Source organism: Podarcis raffonei, chromosome 1 (genome assembly GCF_027172205.1).
Source record: "Podarcis raffonei isolate rPodRaf1 chromosome 1, rPodRaf1.pri, whole genome shotgun sequence".
Classification (NCBI taxonomy): Eukaryota; Metazoa; Chordata; class Lepidosauria; order Squamata; family Lacertidae; genus Podarcis; species Podarcis raffonei.
Window position 1 is genome coordinate 31,682,768 of NC_070602.1, and position 21,382 is coordinate 31,704,149.

At 44.7% G+C, this 21,382-nt stretch overlaps 1 protein-coding gene across 6 annotated transcripts in view; it reads left to right on the top strand.

Annotated features, from left to right (window-relative positions):
• Nucleotides 1–48: 48 nt before the first annotated feature.
• Nucleotides 49–21,382, top strand: part of ABCD4 (ATP binding cassette subfamily D member 4) — a 59,348-nt gene continuing 38,014 nt past the window's right edge. The window contains exons 1-19 of one of the 6 annotated variants that reach the window (XM_053379451.1): nucleotides 49–142; nucleotides 3,653–3,777; nucleotides 3,911–4,038; nucleotides 5,340–5,479; nucleotides 7,965–8,081; nucleotides 8,241–8,366; nucleotides 8,944–8,994; nucleotides 10,133–10,227; nucleotides 10,984–11,105; nucleotides 13,962–14,053; nucleotides 14,599–14,682; nucleotides 14,863–15,065; nucleotides 16,281–16,372; nucleotides 16,646–16,682; nucleotides 18,609–18,658; nucleotides 19,175–19,227; nucleotides 19,330–19,406; nucleotides 19,851–19,966; nucleotides 20,114–20,369. In XM_053379451.1, the coding sequence (XP_053235426.1) occupies nucleotides 126–142; nucleotides 3,653–3,777; nucleotides 3,911–4,038; nucleotides 5,340–5,479; nucleotides 7,965–8,081; nucleotides 8,241–8,366; nucleotides 8,944–8,994; nucleotides 10,133–10,227; nucleotides 10,984–11,105; nucleotides 13,962–14,053; nucleotides 14,599–14,682; nucleotides 14,863–15,065; nucleotides 16,281–16,372; nucleotides 16,646–16,682; nucleotides 18,609–18,658; nucleotides 19,175–19,227; nucleotides 19,330–19,406; nucleotides 19,851–19,966; nucleotides 20,114–20,194 (1,806 nt within the window). In that variant the 5' untranslated portion in view covers nucleotides 49–125 and the 3' untranslated portion in view covers nucleotides 20,195–20,369. Of the gene's footprint in view, nucleotides 143–174; nucleotides 314–3,652; nucleotides 3,778–3,910; nucleotides 4,039–5,339; nucleotides 5,480–7,964; nucleotides 8,082–8,240; nucleotides 8,367–8,943; nucleotides 8,995–10,132; nucleotides 10,228–10,983; nucleotides 11,106–13,961; nucleotides 14,054–14,598; nucleotides 14,683–14,862; nucleotides 15,066–16,280; nucleotides 16,373–16,645; nucleotides 17,146–18,608; nucleotides 18,659–19,174; nucleotides 19,228–19,329; nucleotides 19,407–19,850; nucleotides 19,967–20,113; nucleotides 20,370–21,382 lie in introns of those variants that run through there. The other 5 variants (XM_053379442.1, XM_053379472.1, XM_053379481.1 and 2 more) reach the window with 5 other exon arrangements.

The window sequence follows — 21,382 nt, forward strand, 5'->3', positions numbered from 1 at the left end:
CTTCCCGTTTTCCGAGCCGCTCTAGCCGCCCAGGCCCCACCTCTATCTCACCGAGGGTGACCGATGCTCCCTCTTCGTTGGAGCGGTCTTTGTCGCTGCTGTCGGCGGGTCGCGCGCGCGCAGTCATGAATAGTCAAGAAGGGTAATGAATATTCATCAGCTCCTCGAGCCCCGGCGAGCCAGAGCATAGCGGAGCGCGCGGGTGGGTGGGTGCTCGGACGTGGCTGGCCGGGACTTTGCCCCTGGGGAGACACTCCTGGTCCGGGCGCAGCTCGCTCATGGCTCCCAGGGCAGCAGCGCCGGGAAGCGCCCGGTGAGCGCGGCTTCGGGTTGCCAGGGGCGCGGTGGGGGCGCCGGGCGGAGGGTTTGGGGTGCTGGGCGGAGGTGTGAGGGGAAAGTGACACCCATTTATTAGGAATCAGGCTGCAGAAAATGAGCGGAGGCTGCAGAGGGGCGAAAAACTCCCCATAAACTGTAGGGTCCTCACGTCCTCACTCTGGCTTTGTTTTTGTTTTTTGTTTAGAGATTTCTGTACAGTACCACCAAAATATTTCTCATATATATATATATATATATATATATATATATATATATATATGCATATAGGTATGTGCACGTGTTTGTATTTTTTTGGCGTGGCAGCAGCTACCCTTCCGAACTCTCTGCCTATTGACATCAGGCAGGTGCTTTCACTGCTATTTCGGGGGTCTCCTTAAAACATTTTTGCATAGGCAGGCCTACCCAATATATGTAGGGCGTTGGATGTGTGTTTTAATCTGTTTTTAGTTCATTTTAATTTAGTTTTGAAAGTTTTAAATTGTTGTTTTTACCAACAATTTTAATATTTAGTTCATTTTCGTAAACTGCTTTGAGAGTTCTTTTTTTCTTTTGCAGTTGAGCAGTGTATACATTTTTTAACGCAAAGAAATATAGTGCTCAATAAACAAAATCATTAAAATAATCCATGCCAAGTTATGTAAACAGGATAATTAAAAACACCCTAAAGGTGACATAACCCGTTTTTAAGTAAAAAGCCAGCAAAAAAGGTGTGGGTTTCTATCTGGTGTCTGAAAGAATACAAAGGGCAGTTGCAGGCTGTCCCCCGTTTGGGGTAGGATTGAGTCGCATACCAGTAAATTCAGGTTGCACAATTGTAACTGATTGGGAGTTCTTGCAGACCAAATCCGCTTCCTCAGAAGATCAGACTTTTGTGATAAGGACAGTAAATGAGGAAAATGGACTAGGATGTTTGAGATAACTTGCTCTAATGCAACGTCATATCAGCCCCCTGCAAACAGATCAGAGTGAATGCTCATTAAACATTGCTTAATCTCCCTGCAAACAAATCAGGATGAATGCTCAATAAATGCCCATCTGGAAGTACATGTCGGAGCTATCCCTGAGTTTGCCAAATTCCCCCTTAAAGCCATCTGAGTGGGTGGTCATCACCACACTCCTGTGGCAGTAAATAGGTAGTACACTTAAGGTGCTCAATGTGCTTCAGGTACGTTCTTTCCTTGTAATGTTTAAAACAGCCCTGAAAGGTAGGTCAGTGCTATCATCTCAAAGTTGCATGTGGAGCTGTAGAAGCTGAGAATCTATTGCCTAGTAAATTTGTGACCGATGTCGACTGAGACTTCCTGGTTCATAGCTCAGTCTGTTAGCTGCCACACTACATTGCACTACACCTGTCAGTATGCAATGAAGAATGTGATACGGTACCAACATGTTTGAGATTACCAAAGGGTGGCTTGAGGGTGTTAAGGGGTGCATTAAGTGTTTTCAAATCTAGGTGAGGAATTATGGGGCACCTCTGGGATGAAGGGTATCCAGGAGGTTCAAATAGTGTCATGGTAAATGCTAAGAATACACAAAATACCCAAGACAGCTTAATGTAGATTATTTGCCAATTAAGCGTGCTTTATAACCACTCAGGTGTGCTCATAATTATGTATAAATGTAGTAAGCAGTAGCTTTCACTGGAGTCTTTCTTACAGGTGAAATAGATATTCTGTTTGTGAGCACTTAACTGTGATTGATGGTGGTAATCATCCCAGATAAAAATATAGGGCCTGATTCAATTAAATAATCACACCAGCAGGAGCCAGCACAACAAGGCCCATTAGTACAATCGGGCTTCCCCCTTCTCCCTCCCGACCCGGCCAGATTGGCTCTGCAGGGCCAGAAGAACCCCCAGAATAACAGCAGGCAGGAGGAGAGGAAACATAGTTCTACCTGACAAGCTGAAATGTTTTCCCAGACAGAATGATTGCAATAGTGCAATGTTGAATTGTACCCACAGACTCCAAGGATATCATTGGCCTCATTCAAATTCAGTACATGCTCTTTACCAACAGGTCCCAGCGTGGGTTATAGCAATTTAAAATTCAGAATTAAACAGCTAAAATAGGGTGGGACCTGAAAATACACATCTCAGATGTCAAAGACCAAAGCAAAGAGCATTTGCTGAAAGCTGTATAGTGAAAAAGCAGGAAGAGGAGACAAGAGTTAGGAAGAAAAGATGGAAAGGAAATTAGGAAAGAGATAAGCTTTGGAGTTGAGAGGGAGGTAATGGGAGTTCTGGGGCTATCGTATGACTGCTATGAAACCTAATCATGTTTAGGTTTAGAAGACTTGTAGGTGAGATGCCCAATGGAACATCAGGCTAACGCAAAGAGAGAATGAGATCCCTCAGTAAGGCCATAGGGCAACCACTGAAAATAATGAAACAGAAACAAGAACTCGGGACACAATGGTGGTATTCACAGGACAGTCACTCCCATGTGCTTAGGAAAGAGGAGCTGAAAATAATATTTAAAAAGCAAAGGAATAAAGCTTAGGCATTCATCCTTTGATTTCTCCCATGAAGAGTTTTGCATCTCTCAGCAAAACCTTCCTAGTGAACTATCAGTAAGTAACAATGGCATTTTAACTTACAGCTCGAGCACAGTTTGGCTTATCTATTTATTTCAGCTACTTGAAAGAAAGCTGAAGTTCTTCTCGTTTCAGTAGTGTAAGTAGAATAAAACTATTAAAGGTGGCAAATCTGTTCGGAACATTTCCTTAGATTCTGGTGCTGCAGGTTTCTTGCAGTCGGAAGTAGGAAAAGTGTGTGATGCAAGGAGGGAGTTGCGGCAAAGAAGTTTAATTTATGGAAAGCTTAATTTAAGCTTCAACAAATTAGTTGAAAGATCAAGTCATGCAACAGGTTATATTTTCCCAAGGAGAAACAAATCAATCCTTGCATTTGCTTAGGAAGACGGCTGTGTGGGGCTCTCTTTGTTACTGTGAAGAATTATAGCTTTTTCACAGATTTTACTTTTCATTTATTTATTGCATTTCTATCCCACTTTTTTATTCATGGGGCACAATGAGCTCTGGATTTCTTTTCTAGAGCACTTTAGTACATTTCCAACAGAGGATACACCTCTGGTCTTCAAAGAAAAGATCCATGCTAACAGAGAGGATTCTTCATTATTGCTGTAGGGTAGGTTACTATTGGAGTATCGGAGTGAAATCTCTCCCATTCCTGTTTTCAGAGGGCGATTCCAGAATTTCATTTGGTTACAGCCAGTCTGAACTGAGCAGACCTTTGTGTGTGGCTTGCGTGCTAGCCCAATAACCTGGCTGTTCTTGAATCTGTTCTTTCCAGGCCTCGGCCCCAGCTGGACCGGCAGTTTCTCCAGCGTTTTCTGAAGATCCAAGAAATTTTATTTCCTGCATGCTGCTCCAAGAATGTACTGATGTTCCTAACCTTGCTCATGGTTGCTCTGTTGGGTAAGTGAGTCAGTGGCTAAGAAGGATGATATCAAGCAAGTCCTTTTGTGATGTGGCAGGACTCTTGTCGATGTATATGGGAGCACCCTTGGAGTTCATCCTTTTTCTCTTCCCCACCCTTTACCTCCCCTAGAGCAGCTGGTCATTTACCAGGTGGGATTGATTCCCAGCCAGTATTACGGAGTTCTGGGGAACAAAGACTTCCATGGATTCCAGCAAGTGACAGCAGTTGCACTGATTCTTATTCTACTGAACTCTATGGTAAGTGAAACCTCTTCTTCCTACAAGGAGACGAGAGCACATGCAATGCAATTTGTCATGGATGCTTTAGTGGAGATTCCTGCATTGTACAGAGGTACCTCGGGTTAAGTACTTAATTCGTTCCGGAGGTCCGTTCTTAACCTGAAACTGTTCTTAACCTGAAGCACCACTTCAGCTAATGGGGCCTCCTGCTGCTGCCACTCCGGCGGAGCACGATTTATGTTCTCATCCTGAAGCAAAGTTCTTAACCTGAGGTACTATTTCTGGTTTAGCGGAGTCTGTAACCTGAAGCGTCTGTAACCTGAAGCGTCCGTAACCCGAGGTACCACTGTACAGGGTTGGACTAGATACCCCTTGAGGTCCCTCCCACCTCTACAATTCTATGATCCCGTGACACTGCCTTGCTCTGCACATATGTATCCTGAGGGCCAAATGACATGTTAGCTAACGACTAATCACACTTTTTAAAGGCATGCTTAACACTGTCACTTTTATTTTGTTCATTTGTTTTATTTCAACTGTTAAAGGTCTTCATTTTACTATAAATAACATGTGTTTTTTTTGTTTCCATCGTGTGATAACTTTGGGCTGCTTTATTACCTCACAAAAGTGGCTATCCCCAGGGATGGTGCAGTTAAGCCAGGACAGTCAAGTCACAGATTCCAGCCATAACAATTCAAAAGTTTCTAAGGCACATCTTCATCTTGCGAACTGCCCTAAGATCTTGTGATAAAGGGTGACATAAAACAAAACAACAACAAGAGAGTAACATTCTAACTCTTCCCTCGCAGTTTCTAAGCTGTGATGGAAAAAGCTAATCTGACTTGGGCCTCTCAGCACTGCTTTCTGGCCACTCTGTTCTGGAAGGTGCTGTTTACTGTAAACCCATCTGGACTGTTAGCTGTTGTGAAGAGCTTTTTATGTCAGCAGTCGGACAAGGGGGGATTCATCCAATGCTTTAAATCAGTTGCTTTGAGCAGAGGATGCCTTCAGACTAGAAGACTTCATTTGGGTCAATGTGTTCATGCAATCCATCGCTGGGGAATCTCTGGGCTAAATTAGCCCCCCCAATTTTGCATGCCCATTCCATTTGTTATCGGTGGGGCTTATATCTCACACTGTTTAAATTTGGTGCAAGCCTGCTGGGATTGGCTCCGCTCAGGAATGTGGGAACATACCCACTTGATGTCATATGGCATCGTAAGTGCAGTTGTTGGACCACAAGAGTAGCCATAAATGCTTTTCTTGCCTTATTCTCATCTCCTCTCCCCATTGTGAGTCTCATTTCTCTCTCTTCTCAGCTGAAGAGCTTTGACCAGTTCATCCGCAACCTGATGTATGTGAGCTGGAGGAAGACTCTCACAGAATACCTCCATGGCTACTACTTTCAGGGCCAGGTGTATTATACCTTGAATATTCTGCATGAGGAAATCGATAATCCGTAGGTGGCTGGACATGATTCGAACTCCTCCTGGCACTTTCTGGCATGTTTTGTACACCCCTCTGCCTTGATGAGGGCTGCCTTTGTTGCTCCCCATATATGTTGACCTGCTTTGCTTTTATCTCCCTAGGGCAGAGCTTTCCAAACTGCGTCCTGACACGTTAGTGTGTTGGCTGCAATGTGCAGGTGTGTCATACGAATGCTCCCCATGCTCCTCCCAGGGCTGGAAAGGGGTTAGTTTAACCCAGGCATCCCCAAACTCAGCCCTCCAGATGTTTTGGGACTACAGTTCCCATCATCCCTGACCACTGGTCCTGTTAGCTAGGGGTGATGGGAGTTGTAGTCCCAAAAACATCTGGAGGGCCAAGTTTGGGGATACCTGGTTTAACCTCCCGTTTGCTAGGAAAATTGAATTACTGAGTCGCAAAATGACGCATGTCTAAAAAGTGTGTCATCAACATGAAAAGTTTGGAAAACTCTACTCTAGGGAGCCATGGGCTTTTCTTTAGACACACAGGGAAGTAGTTTGAATAGCCAGCCAGATGGGCGGGGCATAAATAATAATAATATTATTATTATAATTATTATGATGATTACATTTTGAAAACATGCTCTCTGCTCCAGGCACTGGGTTTTAGCCAGTGTTAGTCCTGCTCAGAGTAGACCAACTAAAATTCATGGATGCAACTAACATTGGCCCATTAATTTTAAAGGGTCTACTCTTGAGTAGGGCATAGGTGGCTGCAACCCACCAGGCAGGACTCAAAGCAATAGTTGTGCTAGCAGAAGTCGGCACAGTGTGTCCCACTAGTGCTACAGGGCTCCTCCCACACTGAATGTCCCAACCATTGGCTTGAGTGGGGGTTCAGGAGAGCCCCCGGAACAGCACATAGGGTGGGAGTGGGGGCGGGAATCAGTCTGGCAAGTGGAAATGCTTGGCCTGACAGATTGACACCCCCCCAGCACAATGCTGAATTCCACCCACAATATTTAAAACCAAAATGCAAACTGCAACAAACAAATGTGGGGTGGGTTTTTTTGTCCATATCTAATTGGAGATGTGTAAAGAGGCTAACAATAGCAAGATGTGAAAGGGCTCCAGTTATTTAAACTATTGAAATTTAAACTGCTTTAGAGGACAGTTTCCCAGTGTTGCTTTAGTTTGCAGTTTTTGAAACGCTAGAATCACATTAGGACGCTAATCCCTCGAGATTCTAGTGCCCTCGAGAAGTTTTGGACTACATCTCCCATCAGGTCAGGCCAACAAGGATGATGGGATTTGTGACCTTGCAACAACTGGACGGCACCAGGTTAGGGGAGGCTGTTGTTTTATAAGACAAAATGGACCTGCTTGTGAGAAGATAATTGAAGAGTACTGATAACTGGATTAAAGTACGTCTGATTAAAGTACAGGCTATCTGACATTGTGGTGTGATCCTTGGGTTGCAGCACAATTAGCATTTGCTTTGTTCATAGAATGGAACAACTATAGGTGCAATTCTGTAGCTGTTTAGATACTCGCAAGAGATGGTTAAGGTTGGAGTTGCAAAGGGGAAGCTACAAACACAATAATGACTTTATTTGACTTGACGTTGTGCAACAGGAATTCTAAAAATGCAGCTTTTGGTTCCTGAAAATAACCAGCGGTTGAATTACTCCAGTTCTTGGGTAACGTCAATTCAGCAGTGATTGCAGCAAACTGATACAAAAAACAAGCACTTGTATAGAGCAGTGGAATCAGTGCTCTGCTGGAGGACTCTCATATTTGAGGAAGGAGAAGATGGAGTGTCCCAACAAGAAGGTTTATAAGATAAGGCTGGAAGGCTCCCTATCGAGGCTGTTGTAACATCTGATTTCTTGCATGCAGGAGGAGGTTGCCTAATGATGATGATGATGATGATGATTTATTTATACCCCGCCCATCTGGCTGCGCTTCCCCAGCCACTCTGGGCGGCTTCCAAAAAAATATTAAAATACTGTAATACATCAAGCATTAAAAGTTTCCCTAAACAGGGCTGCCTTCAGATGTCTTCTAAAAGTCTGGTGGTTGTTGTTCTCTTTGACATCTGGTGGGAGGGCGTTCCACAGGGAGGGCACCACTACCGAGAAGTCCCTCTGCCTGGTTCCCTGTAACTTGGCTTCTCGCAGTGAGGGAACCGCCAGAAGTGCCCTCGGTGCTGGACCTCAGTGTCCGGGTAGAACGATGGGGTGGAGACGCTCCTTCTGACTGACTTTGAGATCCCTTCTGACACTGTGATTCTGTGCCCGTAACCAAGCTAGTATTTTTGCCAGCTGTTGTTTAGCATTGATTTGCAAGCTAATAATTTTAAAAAGAAAATACATCCCCAGCCTTAAAACTGCATAACTACCCAGCTCTGATTCTGTGTGGATGGACTGTTCTGTTCCTAACATGTTAACTTTTCTTATGCTTCACTTTTTTGTCATATCAGTCGATGCAAATTTAAATATCCTTTTTATCGTGCAGAGATCAAAGAATCAGCCAGGATGTGGAGAGGTTCTGCAAGCAGCTGAGCTCCATGGCCAGTAAGCTCATCATCTCTCCCTTCACGCTTGCTTACTACACCTATCAGTGCTTTTACAGGTAGGGGCAGTCTTCACCTAGGGAGAGAGATGGCCACATGCTTAGAGGCAGCCCTAACTTTTCTCCCAACTGGAGTACAGCATAGATGAGCCTCTAATATATTAGAAGGCAGCCTTCCGCTGACAGTTTCACTAATCTCTCTCCATTTCTCTTGCCTAGCACTGGCTGGATGGGCCCAGTGAGTATTTTTGGATATTTTATCATGGGCACAATTGTTAACAAGATCCTAATGAGCCCCATTGTTTCAAAGCTGGTGCAGCAGGAGAAGCTGGAAGGTGATTTCAGGTGAGTTTATTCAGCAGGTCTCATGATCCGTTTGACCCTGAAAATAGCTATAGTCTGAAATGATGTGTGTGCCACTGTTCTTTTCTCGTTTGCTGGTTGTGATTTGTGTTAAGAGAATCCTTTATAGAAGTCTTCTTAGGATATTAACTTCCTGATGGCTCACAAATGGAATGCACATTGCAAACCAGATAGGCTGCTGCTGAGGATGAGGATGTTCATACACATAAACCTGGCTGTTAAGTCCTTTGCTGTCTCTTGCGATAGTAGAGTTCTCTGTCTGCTCTCCAGCCTAAGTGATGTATATGGTTTGGGGAAGGGGCCTTGGCTCAGCGGTAGAGCCTCTGATTTATATGCAGAAGGTCCCAGGTTCAATCCCTGGTATCTCCAGGTAGAGCCAGGATAGATCCTGTGTCTGAAACCCTGGAGAGCTGCTGCCAGTCAGTGGTGATAATATTGAGGTCAGTGGACCAGTGGCCTGAGTCATTCTAAGGCAGAAATAAGAATGGGTTTTGCAGAGACGCTGATTACTCAATCCCAAAAAATAACCATTGAAGCAAGTGTTTTCTGGATTTAACAGGTTTAAGCATATGCAGCTACGGGTGAATGCCGAATCTGCTGCTTTTTACAGGTAAGTAAGTGGACATTTCACTTTTTAGTATCTCTTTTCTGTGACGCCTTTGTTTCCTGCGAGTATTGCACAGTTTGTGTTGAAGTGCATCCCACAAACATCTTGGATAATTAGCATTTCTTCCCATCTCCTGTTCCCAGTTGGGTTTGTTTGTTTGTTTTTTGTTGTTTTACGTGTAAGATTGTTGTTGTCGTTTAGTCGTTTAGTCTTGTCCGACTCTTCGTGACCCCATGGACCAGAGCACGCCAGGCACTTCTGTCTTCCACTGCCTCCCGCAGTTTGGTCAAACTCATGCTGGTAGCTTCAATAACACTATCCAACCATCTTGTCCTCTGTCGTCCCCTTCTCCTTGTGCCCTCCATCTTTCCCAACATCAGGGTCTTTTCCAGGGAGTCTTCTCTTCTCATGAGGTGGCCAAAGTATTGGAGCCTCAGCTTCACGATCTGTCCTTCCAGTGAGCACTCAGGGCTGATTTCCTTAAGAATGGAGAGGTTTGATCTTCTTGCAGTCCATGGGACTCTCAAGAGTCTCCTCCAGCACCAGAATTCAAAAGCATCAATTCTTCGGTGATCAGCCTTCTTTATGGTCCAGCTCTCACTTCCATACATCACTACTGGGAAAAAGTGTAAGATTAGTATTCATCATTACATAGTTCACTTTGATAATTTGGCTAGATAGCAGGATGTCTGTCCATTCTGTTCTCTATTCTCCACACACACACACCAGTTCACCCATTGTTGTTGTTTGTCGCTTACTTGGCTCACAGAACACCCCACAGTTATGAAAGCAAGAAGAGGAGGAATAACACCAGCAGAATTGCGGCGGGGTGGGGGTGGGGAGAGAGAGAAAGGCAAGCAGGAAAAAACAGAAGGAAAACAACACACGTCATGGCTGCTTTTTGCCACATGAGGTCACTGTTGTCGTTGGAAATCTCACAAGAGTTCAGAAAGTGTGGATTAGGTGTATCAGCTGGTTGTCTCCTCTTCACGCACTTTCCTGGGAGAAGTTGTATTCACGCAGCAACCCATCAACACCACCCGTTTGTCATCCTCTAAATGTGCACACATGCATCTTACCCCCAGGTCCGTGGGAATGATCACTGTCCAGACTGACTGTGCGCTACTGTCCTGCTTTTCAGAGCTGGGGAAGTTGAGCACATGCGAACCAACCGCAGGCTGCAAACCCTCCTGCAGACCCAGAGGGAGCTGATAGGCAAGGAGCTGTGGTTGTACAGTAAGCAGAACTGGTTTCTTTCATCCCCTCCTTCACTCCTTACACAGGGAAGGAAGCTTCTAGATTTCTGCCGTGCAGAAAAGAAGTTTGGGAAGTGACTGTTCAAATGGGAACAGAGAACAAGTTGATGAACCGATGAGGGAGAAAATGGGTTCTACTGGAATCCAAACCCAAATGGGGTCATTCTGGGCCTTCACAGGAGTGCCTGAAAAGCCCGAACAACAAAGTCTTGAGACTGAACTCTGGGAAGGAATAGTAGCAGCAAGAAAGTAGGCCAAGCAGCACTTGGGCCTCGTGGATTTTGCTATCTCAGGCTCTGTCTGCCAGAGGAGCTTCTAAACATTTTGTTATTGGGTACTGAGTGCTGAACTGAAATAGATTGTCCTTCTAACTGACAGTTATTATCTTGAGTAGCACTGTTAACTGGCTTTGTTTCCAGAGCATATGTTCCTGATAAACTTTTAAAACATAACACAAAAAACTGTGTAGATGTAATAATGGAATACTGAATGGTTTCGCTTATGTAAAATATGTAGGGATTTATGATATGCAAAATGAACCATGGAAAGAGAAGGGAAGTCATTGATATTTTAAGGATGTTTAAATGAGTATTCTAAATTGTAAAACAGAAAATTTAGCAAGAATTTTGTACATATCTACATATATATGTTTAAAAAAACAAAAAACTGTGTAGATGGAGGTCCTAGATTAACTGGTCTGCCGGCATTACCACTGTATTGTCTTTTTTTCACTTAGTTGGAATCAACACTTTTGACTATCTGGGCAGTATCCTGAGTTATGTGGTGATTGCCATTCCCATTTTCAATGGAGTTTACGCTGATCTGGATCCAGCAGGACTGAGCTCTTTGGTTAGCAAGGTAAGCTTTTTGCAGCGGCATAGCTCGGCGCTAGAGCACATAATGTTTTGAATGCAGAAGGTCCCAGGTCTGATATTCCTACACACTGACTTGTGGTGTCCTGTAGGCTGTAGTGCCAGGAGTAACATTTCCTCCGTGATCTTACTGGTCTTCAGAGAAGAAATTGGTCCTTCATTTAACTTGGCCCTGAGTTGTTCAGAGCTTTAAACGTTAGTAACAAGAGCTTAAGTGTAGCCTGATAGCTGATTGGCAGTCAGTGACGTTCCCTCAGTCCAGGTGGAATATGTAGGAGCTCAGGTGTTCTAGCCACCTCTGTGTTGTTGCTGCCCCGTCTAACACTGCAAACTGTTATGCTTTCCTGGCATGGGGCTTTTGAGCACATAATAGCCTTAAACTGCTCAGGACCGCAATACCTCAAGAACTGCCTCTTCTCGTATGAACCAACCCAGACCCTGCAATCATCATCTGAGGCCCTTCTTTGTGTGCCTCCTTTGTGAGAGGTCTGGAGGATGGCAACACAAGAACAGGCCTTTGCAGTGGTGGCTCCCCGCTTGTGGAATGCTCTCCCCTCAGGGAAGCTCACCTGGAGCCATTATTATTATTATTATTATTATTATTATTATTATTATTATTATATTTTATTTAATCTTTATTAATTTAAAATAAATACATTTATGAAAAAAACAGACGAACAAATAAACAAACAAACAAACAAACAAACAAATAATAGAAGAATCAAACAAACAACCATGCTATAAGAAACAACAAGATTAATATAACTATCATCATTTATACTCCTTGTACTCCTGGTACTATAAAACTTATAGAGAAGAAAATTAAAAATGACTTCCAATTAATCTCACTGTACTTTATCTATTCATGACCTTACACCGCACAGTTACATATTTCTTATATAGTTTCTTTTTACCTCCCTACAAACTTATATTTATACCATACAATCAGGGAAGCTCACCTGGAGCCTTTGTTACATATCTTTTGGCGTCAGGCAAAACGATTGTTTTCGCTTGTTGCTATGTTATGTATTGTTGTGTTTTTTATATTGTAACCGGCCCTGTGACCCTCGGATGAATGGCGGCATAGAAATTTAAGAAATAGTAAATAATAAGTAGTAATTGGAAGTGATGAAGAGCAAGTCAGTCCAAAGACAGGGCCAGACCACCATAAAGAGAGAACAAATGTGATACCTCAAGCGCTACTGGTGGCGGTTTTATTGGTCTTTTGGGGAGATGGCACTGTTTTTAGGGATGCTGTCCCTTGATATCCCAAGTAGAAGCTGGGAAGGAGACCAGCAAGAGCACACAACTCTGCCACAGGTGTGTGTTGCTCCAGCACCCTAAAACACTGCACACCACCATACTCCACATTTTTAAGGAGTTTAGTCCACATGTTGAATTTTAAATTCACCATGCAATGCAGTCATTCACATAGATGCCTGCACCCGTGTATAGCGTAATGTGTGAATAGCCTTCCTGCTGGGAGTTTGCAGGTACAGGGCAGCAAGCTTATCGTGCAGAGACTTAAGGCAGCAAATTTATTGCTTCATCTGTCGTGGCATGAGATCCTTCCCTCTGTAAACAAGATGCAGCCTAATTCAGTCCTGGGAGCGAGCCTGCCATAACGTAATCCATTTAGCCCAACCAAACAGTCAGGAACTAATCGCAGAGGGATAAAAATAGTTGAGCCTGGCATTCCTCACTGTGCAGCAAGAGGCTTCTTTAGAACAGGTCTGGCAGCCTCGTGGGAGCAAAGGTGGACCTTGGCAAGATCAGCCTGAAGCTAGATTGGAAAAGCTGTAGGCTGTTGTTTATATGTGTATATGTGTGTGTGTGTGTGTGTGTGTGTAAGTGTATATATGAGGGCGCAGGTGGCGCTGTGGGTTAAACCACAGAGCCTAGGACTTGCCGATCAGATCTGCGGTTCGAATCCCCGCAACGGGGTGAGCTCCCGTTCCTCGGTCCCTCCTCCTGCCAACCTAGCAGTTCGAAAGCACATAAAAGTGCAAGTAGATAAATAGGCACCACTCCGGCGGGAAGGTAAACGGCGTTTCCGTGTGCTGCTCTGGTTCGCCAGAAGCGGCTTAGTCATGCTGGCCACATGACCCGGAAGCTGTACGCCGGCTCCCTCGGCCTAGAAAGCGAGATGAGCGCCGCAACCCCAGAGTCGGCCATGACTGGACCTAATGGTCAGGGGTCCCTTTACCTATGTGTGTATGTATACGTATACGTGTGTGTGTGTGTGTGTGTGTGTGTGTGTGTGTGTGTGTATATATATATATATATACACACACATATACATTTGCTTCTTTCTTGCTGGCTTACTCAGCAAGCCCTTTGTAGCTGAGCTCATGCATGCGTACTTGCTGGTGAGTGGGCCAGATACCAGAATCCCTGCTCCCTGGGGCAGCTGTGTTTCCGTGTTACTCGTTTGCAATAAATCAACAAACCTGAGAATCTCAGTGCTTCTCTTTTTGCCTTTACCCTCCTAACTGTGGTCAGTGTTTGCTGAAAGCTTAGAAGACAACAGGAGGCTTTTGCAGGTCGCTTGAACAGATTCCTGCCATTACCCTCATCACCCACCCACCCCAAGTTTTATTTTCCTTTACCAAAATGGCAATCAGACTGCTAAGGTTTTGCAAAAGTTTTGACCCACGTAATTGCTTTTGCAAGATGATCAGTCCACCTCAGGGATCAGATAATGGTTAATTCTGCTACCAGCCAGGGAGACAAACCACTCCCCCAGCTGATTTTGAGGCATGAAAATGTGGGAGCTGCTTCTTGTATGTTTTTGCTTCCCAGCCCTTGCTAACGCTTGGCTTGTGTGTGATTTGTCTTGCAGAATGCCTTTGTCTCTCTTTACCTCATTGGCTGCTTTAGCCAGCTCATTGACCTCTCCACCACTGTGTCTGACGTAGCTGGCTATACACACAGGTAAGTCCTCTTGCCTGCTTGAGGGGCACCTATGTCATGATAGTGAGGGCCTGTGTGTGTAAAAAAAAGAGCATGAGCATCTGCTTCTTATGGATCCATCAAAGGTAATAAACAATGCAGGAGACTCCTGTGTCCCAGTATGGGTGCACTAAGTCGGTCTCTTTTCAGAGGCATCCTTTCAAAAGAAACAAACAAGGAATCTCCTTTCCCCGTTAGGCATAGAATGTCGAATATATTTTGTTGTAATCTTTGTGTCTGCTGCAGCGGAGAGAATCTGAATTTTTCCTCTCAGATCAATTAGCAGGTATTTCAGCCCATGTGACATTTGTGTTCAGACTATGTACGTTAGGTGACCATTACTATCCTGCAAACAATAATTCACTGCTTCCCAGGTTTTAGTAATATGTTAATAAACCTTTTTCTTTTCCCTTGTGGAGATTAGGCTTCTGGGTCTTGTCATTCAGGCTAGTTTGCTGCTTTGGGGCATCACTGCTACTCCTTGATTAGCAACTTTCTTCTGTGTTTTTTTTTTTTTTTTTTTGTAGAATTGGGGAGTTGCTGGAGATGCTGCTGAAACTTTCCAGGAAGCAAAATGACTGTGACTCGCCAGGCAAATGGGAATTCAACAGGTGAGTATCTCTAGCTAACATCAAGCGTGGGACGACAGTTTTCCTGTTTTTGCTATGGTGTTTCTTGTACCACCGAGTGGTGGACCCAAAAGGCAGCCAAACACCTTGGCCACTGAACTGTGATGTTTCCTTCTACTTACCTTTCCTCCTTTCTTGTGGTGGGGGCACTGATGCCATCAGCGTTTCCAAAGAGGAGGTGGTCTCAAGCGACACAGCTTTCCTCCTGGAGAAAATCTCTCTCTCTGCTCCCTCTGAGAAGCTGCTCATTAAGGATCTAAACCTGAGAGTCACGCAGGGGAACAATCTACTGATCACCGGGAACACAGGGACAGGGAAGACATCTTTGCTGCGTGTCCTCGGTGGCCTTTGGGAGAGCAAGCAGGGTGAGTTCATCAGCCTCCCTGAAACATCCCTTTGGTGCAAGGGGGCATTTGCAGCAGATTGGAGGGTGAACACTGTTTCCCCATAGGTTTGTGGAGCAAATGCTGCATTTGGACTGTTCAGGAACCCAGATGTAGTCTCTTTCATGCTTGAGTTCTTAGTGATATTGCCCCCCCCAGTGCAGACTTAATGGTGGTCTCGGTCCAGTATACCTGAAGGAGCGTCTCCACCCCCATCGTCCAACCCAGAGGTCCAGCGCCAAGGGCCTTCTGGTGGTTGCCTCTCTGTGAGAAGTGAAGTTACAGGGAACCAGGCAGAGGGCCTTATCGGTAGTGGCACCTGCCCTGTGGAACGCCCTCCCATCAGATGTCAAAGAAATAAACAACTATTTGACGTTTAGAAGACATCTGAAGGCAGCCCTGTTTAGGGAAGTTTTTAATGACTGATGTTTTAATGTATTTTTAATCTTTTGTTGGAAGCCGCCCAGAGTGGCTGGAGAAACCCAGCCAGATGGGCGGGGTATAAATATTTATTTATTTATTTATTTATTCATTCATTCATTCATTCATTCATTCATTCATTCATTCATTCATGGCCACTGCCATAGATGTTGCATGGCACTGCAGAACTAGGCAAACCACTGCCCCTTAGCCCCCATCTCTCTCTTCCCCTCTGCCACCCCAATATGGGGGATTATACTAGCCTGCTGTACAAGGTTGTTGTAGGAAGTATTGAGATAGTGGCCTTGGCACATTCAAATTGTGGCTTATTAAGCCAGGTTGTGCATGAGCTCCATGCACCCGCCCACAGCTCCTTTGCTCCTTCCTTCATGCAAGTGGCAATATGAGCCAGACATGGGTTTGTATTACAGGCAGACTGGGAAGCTACAATTAATGGCTTTCAAGTGAACCAAGCTGTGAAGCCAAGGTTTAAAGTTAGCTTACAAATCCTACCTGGTGTGAAAGCTATTAACCATAGTTCCTGGTTTGCATATAATGGGAAGTTCTGGCTACCTATGGTTTCTTGGCTTGCTTCACCACTTGCACGAGCGAAGAGACTTGCATGCAGGTGCACAGAGCTGGTTTAAATTCTGTTTTATTAGGCCAGGGTATGATTGCGCAGACTAGATCAAATCCAAGTGTTAAGTTCAAGTTTGTTACCGAAGTGTTGGCTCATAGACTTATGTCTCTGTGATTTCTTCTGCTGGGTCTCTGCAGGGGACGTCCACATGCTGACTTGCTTTGGCCCCCATGGGGTGGTTATCCTGCCACAGCGGCCATTCTTCACAGATGGGACCCTGCGGGAACAGGTAAGTGACCTCAGTGCCAGATTTCGGGGAGGGGGGTCCTCTGCTCACCCACAGACTAGTTTGGTGACAGTGGCAATTCTAAAAAAACCTGTTACAATTGCTGCAAGCTGAGTTGCCAGGAAATGGCCGGCCTTAATTCAATACATGGGGCCAGAGGCCTATTAATGTTTATTAGAAAGCTCTTAGCAGAGAGAGTATTGTGGCTGCTTCCATCTTCATACGACTGCGGTGGAGACTCTCATTTGGAGTATGTGTCTGGTTTATTTGATTTAGGTGATATATCCTCTGAAGGAAATCTATCCAGTTTCGGGTGAGTGGAAATGCACTGGAACTCTTGTGCCCAAATGGGCTCAGATTGCTTCGGCTTTTCCTGTGCTTCTGCTCTTCTCTGCAGTGTGTGTGTGTGTGTGTGTGTGTGTGTGTGTGTCCACGCTGCATGAATCAGCATTGCACTTGCCTGGGTCGTCTTTCAGTAGCTTTATCTGTTTTCCTGCAAAACTTAGCTGAACCAGGATATTAATCGCAGGGGAGTGTTCGGTATGTGGAGTGGTGCAAAATGTCCTTTCTTGTGCTTACTCGGCATGCAGGCTTTGAAGCAAAAGGAAGCTTTCAGTTGGCTATATGCACCCATGAAAGGTCTTGCCCAAACTTCAGCTTGATCCGAGCAGTTTTCTGCTTGTCCCACACTTTCTGGGCACAGATCCAAGAGGTTTTCTCTTTGCCCTGCCGTGCTTGCTTTCCCCAAGAAAAAACCCCCTTTACCGCTGAATCGGAGCAAACGTCAATCCGCAGAAAGGTGGTAAAAATCAGGTTTTCCTAGGGGAAAGCAGGACAAGCGGAAGCCTGGATGAGTCTCTAATGTATTAGGATCAAATGAGTACTTTGCATGTGTGAAGCAGTCCTGACAATGATCAAATGGTGCCCCTGTGGTGGAGAAAGCTAACTTTGTTTGGGCTGTCTGAAAGTAAAACTAATCTTTATTAGTGAAAATGAAGTTCTCAGACCAACTGGAGCCCCTAGGGAGACATGTTCTCTAAATAAAGCAATATAAAGAGGCATCTGTTCCCTGCTTCCAGATAGTCTGGAAGATCATCTGAATATAAACCAAATTAATATATGGTAAATAGAAGCCCGCAGTTACTTTGTAGGTTGTCAGGCCTTCTGCTTTGCTTCTGTCTCAGTGATTACTAACTCCCCTATTTGGATTAAGTTGTTCCTCCAATAGATGCATGTTCGATTTCTCTAATTTCTTAGATCACTCCTGTTCTCCAATTGCCTACATCTTCATATTGGGATACCTAAATTAAAGGGTTGGTGTGATATAAATGCAATGCTACCAAATGTTTTAACCATGTTTCAAAGATAGTTTTAGATTCCAGCTTAAAGAGGAATGCTGAATAAACCTGTTTGGTTTATGTTCATTAAAGGTTTTTAAGCAGATATTGGATGGTCACCTGTCAGGGATGTTGTAGTAGAAAATTTCCTGCATTGGCAGGGGGTTGGATTAGGTGATCTTCCTCCTCTCTGATTCTTGTTCTTGCCAGTGTTGACACTCAGTATTATGGAGTGCCCTGCTGCTTCCCCACACACCAACACCCATCTCAGTTTCCCTTGGAGTTTCCCTCTCCAAGATGACAACATCTTCCTGCTCCCAGTCTCAGTTTCCCTTAGGACTGCTATTCATCCCTGCCTCCGTTTCCCTTCCTCATAATTTCCCTCTTTGTGACCCAACATCTCCAAGACCACAGCATTTTCTTCCTGAGCTTCCAAACCTGCAAAAGAGTCATGGTCTCTTCCCCCCTCCCCCATATCTCCCACCTACAGCTTCCCACCAAAAGAACTACAATATTTTTCTCCACCTCCACCTAACAGAAAAAGCCTTCCGTGGTGTCAGGAAGAAAGAGGAGGATGAAAGTACTATTCCTAAAAGTTCTTCCCATAGGAGATAGACTTCTAGAGTAAGCTCAGAAGATGTCCACATGAGCTGAAAGTCCATCCGTTAATTGGCTTCCTCCCATTGTTATGAACATTATGTGGTGATATATCCTATTGATAACTTGGGATGGGCTTCCACATGATATGTTTAGGTTTGGGCTATTAGCTTTTCAGATCTTCTAAAGCATGATCAAAGCAGCCAAACCAAGTGCAAAGAGGTCCCTGTCCCCTGATGACCCATCTTCAGAGTGACCCTCCCCCGCCAGTCCTGTTATCATGAATGTAATTCCTTGCACAATAGGGTCTTCGGATGATGAAAGGATTCTGAGATTCCTGGAGCTGACTGGGTTGGTGAGTTACCGAGGGAATAAATGATGCACTTTCTGTCCCAATTTGGGGATAGAAAGTGGCTATAAAAGCTCAGCAAGGTTCACTGTAAATATCTATGGATCATTCCTAAAAAGGAAGATGCTGGGATTGCCAGGAAGCCCCCCTGTTTGACCATGGAAGTTTGGATCAGTCCAAAGAGTAATGTGGGCTCCATGAATTCTGAGATGAATGTAGCTCTGAGTATGTGCTATCTTGTATTCCAAAGCCTGGGCAACTATATTAAAAACTGCTTCCAAAGGTGAGCTCTGGCTCAAATTAAGCCTTGGTTTATGTACATCGTATGAGCAAAAACAACAGAAGTTCTGATGACGATGATGATTATATAGAAGGCATGGGAGCAAAACAAAAATGACAAGATGACACTAATTACCAGCTGGCAATGGGTGGGCAGGATTAAGACAGAAAATGTCCTTATGGCTGTGTCCACCTGTTGACCAAGGCTGGAATAATTTGTTTTTCATCTTCTTTTTTATGCAGTCTGATTTGCTACCAAGGACAGGTGGTTTGGACCAGCCAGTGGACTGGAACTGGTAAGGCTGCTTAGTGTGACAGTGGGGCTCCTGTTGTTTGCTTTCGGTAGGTCTTGAGCTGCAAGGTTGTTCTAATCACAGATTGTTTTGCCTTTGCTGCAGGTATGATATTCTGTCTCCAGGGGAGATGCAGAGGCTCTCCTTTGCCCGACTTTTCTATCTCCAGCCTCAGTATGCAGGTGAGGAAGGTGTTTCTTTCTGAGTTCCTTAATTATGGGACTCCCTGCTTTGCTTTTTACCTTGACCACAGACAATCCCTGGATAGCCAGCGTTATGAGATGGAATGTTGTGCAGAAGAAGGTAGCACAAGGGCCATCGGCTACCTGTTGGCTACTGCCTGTGATTTTACTGATGGCAGGCACCACAACTTCTAATCTAACCATCCCAATCTGCCTCTTTCTCTCAGCTTTGTAACTGGCTTATATTTTCTTGCTGGTTTAGAGGGTCAGAACTCTCCATTGTACCAGCCCAGTATGTAGAGAGTGTTCAGGTTGGCTTTTGTAATGGAAAACGACTGGTGAACAGCTATCAGTTTGCAAATTTGTCACACTTTATTCAAGAGGAGGGGACTTGAATGGTGCCATATTGAGGGAATTCTTGTTTGGGTTTTTTTTTGCTTGCAGTGCTGGATGAAGCTACCAGCGCACTCACAGAGGATGCAGAGGATGAGCTGTACAGGATCTGTGCACACCTGGAAATGACTCTGGTCAGCGTGGGACATCGCAAGAGCCTGGAAAAGGTAGGGTTGTGTGGAGCCAATCTGTCTGACCAGAACTGCTGGGACAGATAAGGTTTTATTTTCACGGGGCCAGTGGTGTGTGTATGGATGGCAAAATCCCTCTTAAAGCCATAGCTCTCAGTTTCTGTACTTACTCTTTCATTTCAGTTTCACAGTTGGCGTCTGAACTTGTATGGAGAAGGTAAATGGGAGCTCAGCAGAATAAAGAAAGACCGAGCCACTCCCTGACTTGTCATGGACAACAGCAAAAAAGAATGCAACTAAGGCCTCAGCTGGGTCACATACCAAAGTGCCTTGAAATGAACACACCTTTTACAGGAAGCATGGATCTGAAATATTTCAGGACTTCAAAGCCAGCAGGTGCATTAAGGCTTCTTTGACCCAAAGGTCTCCAGCTTATACTGTGAAGCGGCGATTTAAACGCCTCCCCACCCACCACCTTGCCTTTCTGTATAAATGGCTACCAGTCCATTGTTCTGACTGCTGCGCCTCCCGCTCAAGATCTCTCCCTGAAGGAAGAGGCCTTTGCTGCTTCCATCCTTGCAACTTGTTTAAGTGAAAACAACTTTGAATAACATTGAAGCAGTGCCGGCAGTGAATGGAGCAGGACCCTTCTCATCTGAGACTGAGAAGGATGTATTTGTTTCAGTATTAGAGCTTCAGCCTCGTTGCCACAGCCAGGAGCCTCCGTGTGGGAAGATCTCTGTCTCTGTTGTGCTCTGCCTTGCTCTTGGTTGCCCACAAGTGTGAAAATACATGTCTGTTTTGGAAGTTTACCAGAAACGTATATTATACACAGATTCCACCTTCACCCGATGAACCTATTTTTGTTTAAATAAGCGTTCATTAAGGAGCCTGAAAGTGCTGAGGATCTCAGCCCTTCATACCACAACAGTGTACTTCAGGCTTCCTCAACCTCGGCCCTCCAGTTGATTTTGGCCTACAACTCCCATGATCCCTAGCTAGCAGGGCCAGTGGTCAGGGATGATGGGAATTGTAGTCCCAAAACATCTGGAGGGCTGAGGTTGAGGAAGCCTGGTGTACTTCCTCCACATCTTTAGTTTCCATTTGAACCAGCAGAGCAGTTAGAAGGCATGTAATTGACAAGGCTTCAATACATTCAGTAATATTACATGCAGTAATTAATATCTGCAGCTGAGGCCTCACTAAAGTGTCTCAGGTGGAAATGCACATGTGTAGTGTCAGCCACTGATTACACAAAGACCAGAGCTGCTCTGGATACAGCTGTCTAGCAGAGAATCTGTGGGCTAATGCCAACCTCAAGGGCTACTTTCTTTGGACTGATTTTTTATTGGATTAGAATAATAAAAGGGAAGAGTGACATGAAAGACAAAGCTTGAAAACGTGTGTGTTTATCCTAAATTGTTTTGAAGTCCAGAATCTGGAAGAAGTCGT